Consider the following 10,669-nt stretch of genomic DNA (forward strand, 5'->3'; position numbering starts at 1 on the left):
GGCCAGTTTGTATCAGCACAGCTTTGATATTCAGATGAATTTATTCCTGCTGCCGCCCGTCTCTTCTTTCACATTGCAGCACGGCAATAGTTCTGCACTGTCTCCTTTTAAAGGAGAAAATACTGTGCATTCTTAGAACTAGAGAAACTAGTCAAATTTCCCACCCTAACAGAGGCATTTATATTTTAATTTTCCTTGTTTTAGCAGGATTTTTTTATCCTAAGTGATGTGTATCTGAGAGAGTAGGGTCAGTCCGTCCCTGGAGTGGTTGGGGGTTCGGGGCCTTGATAAAGGGCCCAGCAGTGACATCATTCTGCCATCCCTGGGATTTGACCCAGCAGCCTTCAGATCATGCACAGGAGTCCCAATGTAGTCATGATTAACACATATAATCACGATGTTACATGGCACTTACAAACCAATGTAACAGGTAAAACGAGATAACCTCGTGAGATAAAAAGCATTTCGCATTAATTGATAGTTTAAAATACTCACAGTCTGACTTAGTTACTTTCAAAAACTGAAGCATGAAAATGATTCACTGCAAAATCCCTTCCTGAAAACCTTCACTCATCAACACGGCCTATTAAAATAGAGTGAGTTGTTAGCTCCCTCTGCTGGCAGTCGTGTGTTACTGCACCGTCACTCGTCTTTCTTCCGCGCGTACACTTTTGAAGGGCATGGGTACTTTGGCACCTTTTATATTTGTGCCTTCAGCCATTTAAGTGACGTGCAGCCACGCATGGAGCACAGCGTTTATGTTTTTTTGTGCAGGCGGGGGGCGAGGGGACAGAGACTGAGGAGGGGGGTGTAAATACCGGAATAGGTGGGCTGATGATATTTGCACCCGGGTGTAAATAGACACTTCGTTATTTTATTAGCCTTGTTCACGACACAGGAACACAAATGTTCCCTGAACCCAAAATGAACTTAGGAAGCTGTTCCCATCACACTTATGTACGTAATTCAAAGATAATGCAAACAGAGACTGGAGCCAGCAACCTTGAATTAGGAGTCAATGCCCTCTCTGTGAATGCAGACAGAGATACGTCCACAAAGATTATGTAATACATAAGGCTGGGTCACATCACAGACTGTATGCTAGTCCATCACAGAGTAAGCGTAAGCGCGTGCGCCCGCGCACGCACGCACACACACACACACACACACACACACTCAGGTCAATTGTCCAAACTGCATGTCTTTGGTCTGCAGAGGGAAGCGCCTAAACCAATCAGGAGCTTAGCATGAACCAACACCAATGCACCGGCTGACTGACTGGGACTGGGACTAGGACTGGAAGATCCCATTCTAGCTTTGCTTAGGCCGTGTGTCCACACAGCGTCCACCAGATGGGGCCAGCAACCCTGCAATGCGCCATCGTGCCCGTTTCCGAGCCGCTTTCAGGAAAGCGCAGAATCTCACGCTATTATAACGCAGCAAGTTGTTCTTTCGGATCGTCCTCTGCCTGCTCTTCTACTGTTTCTTTATAAGATTTCAGAGCTGAGAAGGACAATTATATGAGCCTCCACAGCATTTGATATAACAAAGAACACAGAAAGAAGTTTGCCAGACCAAGAATGTACCACAGCTGGTCTTCGTTTCTCCAGCTTCTCCTGTGAGGATGGTGCACACATTGTTTATGGCATACTGGTTTATTTTATGTGTGTTCAGTTAATTCAAGCTGTGGCGAATTAAAGGCAGCCTCTTACTAATCACACAGACATTCAGGCAGAGCAGAAGCAAACAAAACAGAATATTTATAGGGTCAGAAATCACTCTAGACCGCATATCACCCCAAAATGCGTGGTGTTTGTCAGGAAATTTCCCTTTTAAACTCTCATACTCGAGAAGAAAGATAACATTTGGTAGTACTTTTTATGAACTGCACCTTTATAATGCCTTTATGAAGCATTCGTACCATAGAATGTTTCTTATTAGCGTAGATTAATGCTGTTAAAGTATGTTAGGATGTTAATGCTGCTTATGAATATTCTATATGAATGCATTATTCAGGTATAATTGAGGTACAGTTAATGTAAAGCTCTAACTAACATTTTATCTTTGCGCTCTTCTGTAAGGAGTGGTATGAATGGCTGGTGATTTTGAAAAAATTGTTATATTAATAATAAGCGTGTGATGTTTGTTTGTTATGTACACTATGTGGACACAAGTATCGGGACAATTGGCCATTACACCTACCGGAACTTTTATGACATCCCATTATAAATCCATAGGCATTAATATGGAGATTCTCCCCTTTTGCAGCTATAACAGCTTCTGGGACGATTTGAAGTGTGTCTCTGGGTATTTTTGTACTGGGGTTTATGCCAGAGGAAATTTGGAACGCTGCAGTTATTGAGTCAACAGAGCTCTGGCGACTTTAACACACTATATGCCTCAGCACTCGGCGACCCCGGTCTGCTGCTCCAAGGCTGGGTTTCTGTCGTTCCTAAACGCTTCCACTTTGCCATAATACCACTTACAACTGACCGTGGAATATCTCGCAAGGAAGCAATTTCACAAACTGACTTATTGCAAAGGTGGCATCCTGTGACAGTACCACACTTCACTGAGCTCTTCAGAACCACCCATTCTTTCACAGATGTTTGTAAACCTGACTGCATGTCTAGGTGCTTGATTTTATACACCTGTAGCAATGGGCCTGAATGAAACACCTGAATTCCGCGATTAAGAGGTGTGTCCCAATACTTTTCCCCATATAGTGTATATATATATATATATATATATATATATATATATATATATATATACACACACACTATATAGGGAAAAGTATTGGCCCCCTGCAGACTATAATATCTTGTGTTTTAGTATTAGCTGCGAATGGAAGAGTTTACGTCATTACACTTATAATGACAAGGACTTCCAGCTCTGAGGACGCAAATATGTTTCCTGATTCACAAATAGAAGATGTGCAACAGAAACAATGGGTTTGTCTCCTGACATGCTTCCGGCTTCAGGCTCCCTTGAGCAACATATTAACTTTGAGAGATGCACAGAAGGCACAGCGACGGGACAATGAACCTGAGCTGTGCAGTGACGTAAGGTCCCGTAAGCGCACTGGCTCCGGCGCTTTGTTTATTACACAGCTTTTGTCTAAGGTACAGCGGAGCAGAAGCGCTGCACAAGCGGCTCTCTTCGTGGCACAGAGCGTTGGGTGGGGTCCGGCTGAACAGAGGTGCTAGCGTCTCATTAACCTCTGTAATCTCTGCCCAAGCATTTCTGTAAAACACACAACCTCACTCCTAGCTCATAACCAGTTCCTTTCATATGATTACATGGTGTACTAAGCTTTACTGTACGACTTCCAGCCAAAATAAAGGTCAAATCAAATATGCATTAATCCTTACTATATTATACACGGATTGTGTCCACATAATATTTACGCACGTAAATGATAATTATGATAATTTAACGATTGGTAATTAATTTTGCAAACTTTTTAAAATCAATATATTTTCAAACGATAAAAGAGAAGAAAGTCGTATTTTGCTTTGAATTATTGGAACAGTTATGTGAAATTTCGGTGACTTAGCGCAGATAAGATTGCAAAAAAAATATTGTAATAGTGTACCAAAACAACTCATATAATTTATAATCATATAATAACTCATATAATCTCAATTCAAGTTTTTCTTCCATAAATTGTCATTGAATTAAATGTTTCGTAATCTACAAAGAATATTTAGCGTTATTATATTTGTTTAAAACGTGTATTTATTGCCATGAACATAACTATTTTGTGAAAGACGTGACAATTACTTGCAAACTTCAGCACGTTGTGAAATATTTATTTTATTGGTTAAACTTTATATAATGGTACACAAATGCGGAGTCCAGCTGCAGTACATTGGTCAGATTGTCCCGCCCAGTTCACGTCGCTCCGGCCAATAGCATATTGCTCATTTCCATAATGTCTAAAGTTAAGAATAAAACCCAGTTTGGGGACAGCACGTGCGGCAGTTTTTACATGAGAACACAGCTTCACAGGCAGTGGAACTGAACGATTCGCAGGCCAAACAGCGATCATTTGGACTGTTACTGCAAGAGCTGAAGATTTTTTACTGGGCTGGATTTCATCTTTATCTGAACAGTAATATGGGGAAACAAAGCATCTGGCTTTTGATTATTTGGATGTGTTTTGAAAAAACTTGTGCAAATTTATTTAACAGCACTGAGTCACCAATGTTTAGTAAGTGTAAATGCTATTTTGTATATGCTGTATATATAATGCGGATAGACGGTGCAGGTAACGGAGCGCGCCGCAGATTTGTCATAATGACTGAGACCGAGAGTAAATCCAGCGGCACAAATCACTCGGTTCCTTCTCTTTTTAATTCGGCTCAGCGCCACGTGAACTACCGAAGGATAAAATATTCAATTTTTCAATAAGTCGAGTTACTTTTAATTCCTGTTCATACAGATGCTAAGTTTATTCAAGTTTTTTTTAAATCTCCAAATATAGTAAATTAGTAGGTATACATGAGCTGTAAATTAGTAGGTCCAAGTAAGGGTATGATAATCATCTGTATGTCGGTTGCCGCTATGTTCCGTGTTTCATGAACCTTGTAACACATAAGAGGTGGGTTTTGATAGTGTCGTGCTCCTTAACACGAAGAAGACATTATACAACGTAAGTTGTGTAACTTAAGATGAAACATAAGAAATACATTCGTTTTCTTTGTTCAAAATGAGGTTAGTTGCGCGCTGTTTAATTCCATAAAGTCAATAGAGGGCGGTGTGCTACCATTTTAATAATAAGGCTTAATTTAAAAGGGTATATTTTCGGCGAGCGATATTTTCACCCATTCATCCAAGCCATCTTCTAGCAGGTCTGTGTATGAAATGTATGTTTCGGATGCAGTGTTTTAGAGTTATTTCATATTGTGAATTAGAGTAATTGTATGCATTAAATGTTTCGTATGGTATGCGTTAAACCTTGATATGATATGTTTGTAGTATGTCACAATGGTTAATCTGTGTGCATTTACAGGCAATACAACAGACTGGATCGTGGACTTCTCAGATATCGAGTCCAAGTTTTCCCTTCGGAGTGCGAACGTACCGGACGACGATCTGTGTTACATCGCACCTGGGGAACCAGAAACCATCTCAGCTTGTAAATTCAATACGGAGGCGCAAACATTTATTGTCATTCACGGATGGACGGTAAATACCGTTTTAGTGACTTCCTCTCAGGATATTAACATAATTAATCGTTCAAATAGTACTGCTTACTAAATAAAGTACTATAATAAATTCAGATTCTGTGTGATGTTATGTGGTATATTTAATACTATAGAGGCCTTTAGAGAGATGTAACATTCCGGTTGGTAAATTGAAAACACGTGACAAGCGACTCTGATTCGTAATTCCATCAGAAATATATGCTAAGTTGGCTTTCAGGCTCCGAATAAGGTTGTGATGAGCAGCCGGTCGAGATGTTGTGCTGACAACAGCCCCTGCCCCGTGTGCTCAGGTGACAGGCATGTTTGAGAGCTGGGTCCCCAAGCTGGTGACAGCGCTGTACGAGCGGGAGCCCAGTGCGAACGTCATCGTGGTGGACTGGCTGATCCGGGCCCAGCAGCACTATCCTACGTCGGCCTCCTACACTAAGCTGGTGGGCCAGGATGTGGCCCGATTTGTCAGGTGGCTGCAGGTACGTGTGTAAATTCAGGCATTTTCTTTTGTTATTGCTGCAATTTTATTAATTGGTTAGTCTGTTTGAATTGCCTTTGCATTGTCATTTGCCCAGTGGCTTATTTACCAATGTATGCTAAAACCAAGTCTGAGAGCAAGGCAACACACAGACGAACGTCATGTATTTCAAAACACTTTGTGTCAAATCTTAAAGTCCCATCTAGAAAAATTATACCAAATGATTTTTTTTTCCTGCAAAAGTACTTTATTGTCTATTTTAGCATCATTTTCATTGACCTTCCCAGTGGCATTGTACATGTGCTGATGGTCACTCTATGCCGAATATTAACAAAAATATTTTCAAATACAAGCAATAGTTATAAGTCTCATGTTTGAGTTAATTTATGTGTTTACGCAATGAGCTGACTAGACCTGGTTGTATGGACCGGTAATGAGCTTTATGTCACATCACACCTGGCTTAGGGACCGGTAATGAGCTTTATGTCACATCACCCCGCCACCGGGTGGAAGATCCCTGGTATGTGATATGCAAAAAATGCAGAAAATGGTCATCGGTCAGCTTTACTATTCAGAGAATATTCTTTTCAGTTTAGTGTCTTCATGTCATAAATCCTAGCAAGTGTGAGACATCTGCACATATACAGCATGTTGGGATTTCTATAAAAAAATATATTGAAAAAGTCAAAGGCTATGCTGCAAGACGTTACGCTAGAGGGCATGCTATGTGATATAAGTGCAGGGTAAATATGCGATTAGGCTACCAACAAAGTGAATATATATATTTGAATTAACGATAACTGATGAGGGAATGTTCCAAGAACCCGCCCCGCAGCTTCAGCTGGGCAGGTGCTCATGTGGCTGATTTGTACCCGTCAGGCCGAGCTGGAATACCCCTGGGACAGGATTCACCTGCTGGGCTACAGCCTGGGTGCCCATGTGGCTGGCATTGCGGGCTCCCTAACCAGCAGCAAAATCCACAGAATCACAGGTGAGCTGCCCTCCAGACGGCTCCTGTCCTGAAGCTGGACACCGTCATCCCGTTTACCTCCAGGAGGAGGCGCTGTTCCTTTCAGCATCTGCTTTGAGGCAGCTATAGAAATTTGTTTATAATATGACTAGTAATAATAGCTGCAGATTTGAAAAAGATGGCAAGATTCATTCTCATGGATTAGTTTGAAGTCCATCAGACAGTAGAAACATTGCTGTTGCTTTAATAAGAAGAGGAGAAAGTGTGTATTATCCTGTAGGCCGTGTTCGTCATTTTACAAGGTATTTCCTCACAGTTCTGTGTTCCTCTGCTCTGCACGAACTCCTCTGCCAGGCCTAGATCCTGCGGGACCGAACTTCGAGCACGCAGATTCCCAGAGCACCCTGTCACCCGATGATGCCAAATTCGTGGACGTCCTACACACCAACACCAGAGGCTCTCCCGACCGCAGCATCGGCATCCAGCGACCCGTGGGCCATGTGGATATCTACCCCAACGGAGGGGGCTTCCAGCCCGGCTGTGACCTGCAGAACACCATGCGAATGGTGGCTACCACCGGCTTCTGGAGTACGTCTGCCTCTTCTGTTAAAAACTGCCGCATCGTGTCAGCGTGTGAAAACCGCAGCTCCGTCGAGTAAAACAATATTTCATTCTCTTCGTTTGATCAGTAAATATTTAACATTTGGTAGATTGCCTTAAAGATATGAGTAACACTGATGACAATGGGTTCTCCATAACAATGTAAGTGAGATACTAATGTAAACATAAGATTACAGGCTACTAGCTCACACGTCCAGGCTTGGCTCAGGTTACAAAAATAAAAAGGTTCTCAGCTGCCAACTCCAAACAATAGTCTTGGACTTTGCCCAACATACCACATGTATTTTTAACATATTACCTGATCTGTGTGTTTATAGCATATTGCTTGATTGATGCCTAATCTGCGGGCTTGCACCATAACTGCATCTTCTGCCTGGTTGTCCTGTGCAGACATGGACCAGATTGTGAAGTGCTCGCACGAGCGTTCCATCCACCTGTTCATCGACTCGCTGGTGAACGAGCAGAAGCAGAGCACGGCCTACCGCTGCAGCTCCAAAGAGTCCTTCGAGAAGGGCCTGTGCCTCAGCTGCCGCAAGAACCGCTGCAACAAGCTGGGCTACGAGGTGAATAAGGTGCGCTCCCGCAGAAGTGCCAAGATGTACCTGAAGACACGCCAGATGATGCCCTTCAAAGGTAGGCTACTCACTGGGCTGTGGCCACCGTGTTGTAGCTCCTAGGGCACCAACAGAGCTGTAATGGCCAGTGAGCTACCTGGTGATCTATAACCATCCATCCGTCCATTTTCTGTTTCTGATTCATGCATATTTTTGGAATAATTCTGGGTGTCATTCTGCCTGCAGGTTTCATACTGCAAATCTCAATTTCACAGGAAAATTCAGACACGCTACTTCAATGGGTTTTCTAAGGGAATGAATCATCAGTATTTGCATGCATTTAATAAAATAATCAACTGTAACATCATAAAGATGAAATTATAATGTCAGTTCTGTTAGAATAATAATAATAATAATAATAATAATAATATGGTCTTATAATGTACTTGATGCTTTTACTGGTTACTTTGAGCTTTTGCAGCTCTGTTTGGTAAAAACTTTGCCCACATGAGATGATGGTGCATCAGCAACAACGCTGCCGTCCTTCATAACATTTGGCCAGCATCTGCTTTCCATGCCTTTCCAGAAGGTTCAGGCATTTCCCATGATCTGCGCATGCTGGTGACTTGAGCGTAGTTCATGAAGACCACTCTCTTCCCACAGTGTTCCACTACCAGGTGAAGATGCACTTATTCAGCAAGGATAAGGCGCAGTACAGTGAGCAGCCCCTGAAAGTGTCGCTCCATGGAATTCACGGCGAGACAGAAGACATCTCCATACTCGTGTATGTTGCTAAATCATAACCTTTGAAGCAGTTTGAAGGATAAAATTGTCCCCGAAGCTTTGCCACATTCTCTTCTTGTTCTTATACTGGTTTATACTGGTTAATCTGTTAGTGGCAATGCCACACATCGGTATGTCTTGCATGAAATAATTATGGTGATGATGAATTGTGGACATATGTTGAGTTGGTGTTGATGTCTGACCCCTTAGGCCTGCACTGAACAGCAATGGCACTATCTCATTCTTATTGATCACTGAGGTGGACATCGGAGATCTAATCATGGTGAACATCAAGTGGGAGAAGGACTCCCTCTTCACGCTGTATGACTTCTGGGGCAGCAAAATGTTCTGGGTCCGTAAAATCAGAGTCAAAGCAGGAGAAACACAGGCCAAGTAGGTGTCGTTGCGACCATCATTTGCTCATGCAGTTTAGGCTACATAAATGTCTCCTCGAGTAGGAAAACTCAAGCAAGCGCTGTGCTCTGATTTCAGGCTGGTTTTTAGAGCCAAAGATGGAGAGGTTGCATACCTTTCGAGAGGAGGAGACTATGCTGTTTTTGTGAAATCGAACGAGAATGAAAGTAGCCGCAAAGAGGAAAGGTGAGACACGTTAAAACTTGACTCGTCACACTTTGATATTAATTAACTAATGTAAGATAAGATGAGATGTGCTTTATTGATCTTACGAAGAAAGTCTTAGGCTCAAAGCAACACATAAAAAAGCTGTTTTTTTTTTTATATCTTCTTCCTTGCAGGCTTTACAGACGCAAGAAATACGGCAGCTCATTTAGGAAAAGTGAAGTTATGGACAATGGAAATAACAGCACCATAGCAACACAATGAACTGAGAGCACAGAGGTCATTGAGAATGTTGGCCAATGGTGACATGCTTGATGTGTATTTGTGTCCTTTTCATTGTTTGTGCCTATTGCCTGTCATCAGCAGCACCTCACGGTCCAAGCAATTCTTGGTGGTTTCGAAATCGCAGATATATTCACGCAACTACATGTTTTGAATCCATGCTGATCTGTGAACTGTATAAATTGGCAGGCAGTGGGTAAAGAGATTTATTTCATTATTTGAAATTCGCGCTTACTAATGATATTCTTTACAATTATTTCATATCATTTGCTTTTAAAGATTCTGTGTTGCTGTAGACAGATCAGTTTATAAAATTCACTAGTGTTTCGCTCCTGTTATATTCTGTCGCACTATTGTGTTTGTTTAGTCATGTACATAGACTTATTAAGCGCAGGTCATAATATACATTTTAAATTGCAAGGTGATTAATATAAATTATGATTGCATTGCTACAGAAGATCACATTAATTTAAGCAAAAGCATGTTTAATATTGGAACCACTCGAGCAACAAGTATAATAATTCCTGGATAAAAATCAGTAAAATAATATATTTCCATCAAAAATTATTCCAGACTGAATTTCTGACTGTTTTTGTGCCTTATTACCAAAGATATAAAGACTTAACCTTCAGGCTAATTACCGATTTTATCTGGTTAATTAGATAAATGACACACTAAATGTGTTATATAGCAGTAACTGATTGCTTTGATTGGCACAGGTCACTTTAAGGCTACGGTGCCTTTTACTGACTCAGAAAGATGTTAGATCCTGCTGGGACGCTGGCAGTTTCTTGCCCCTAAGTAGCTGAACCTTACAGGCGTCCCTTCTACCAAACCACATGCAATTTTCACAGCATTTACAGATATGATAGATGTCATTACTGAGATCAGCCTCATGTAAAATCAGCAAGCATGGGCTGCCTTTGAAAACAGCACTTACATCTCTATTCTATTTATTAAATGTATATAACTGTATATTATACTGTATATAAATATATATATAGATATATATTTCTACCCTTTATCTTTTTGTATTTTCTTTCTTGAAATATTTCAGTGCTAGCGTCTATTTTAAAGGCAGCCGTTTCTAAAGTGTTGGGCCTGAGGACCCCGGTAAAATGGGCACTTCTGTGTCACAGCGTATGTGCTGCCTGCAGTACGAAACATATAACATGACAATAAATGGCTACACAAGAAA

The 10,669-nt window shown here is 41.4% G+C and overlaps 1 protein-coding gene across 1 annotated transcript; it reads left to right on the forward strand.

Moving 5' to 3' along the window:
* The first annotated feature begins 3,968 nt into the window (after positions 1 to 3,968).
* On the forward strand, positions 3,969 to 10,669 carry lpl (lipoprotein lipase). Its single transcript, XM_048977143.1, has 10 exons — positions 3,969 to 4,216; positions 5,018 to 5,193; positions 5,504 to 5,683; positions 6,562 to 6,673; positions 7,007 to 7,240; positions 7,664 to 7,906; positions 8,491 to 8,611; positions 8,821 to 9,003; positions 9,103 to 9,210; positions 9,366 to 10,669. Exons 1-10 carry the CDS (start codon positions 4,123 to 4,125, stop codon positions 9,451 to 9,453), a joined length of 1,539 nt encoding a protein of 512 aa, XP_048833100.1. The 5' UTR covers positions 3,969 to 4,122; the 3' UTR covers positions 9,454 to 10,669.

Source organism: Brienomyrus brachyistius, chromosome 15 (assembly GCF_023856365.1).
Source record: "Brienomyrus brachyistius isolate T26 chromosome 15, BBRACH_0.4, whole genome shotgun sequence".
Lineage (NCBI taxonomy): Eukaryota > Metazoa > Chordata > Actinopteri > Osteoglossiformes > Mormyridae > Brienomyrus > Brienomyrus brachyistius.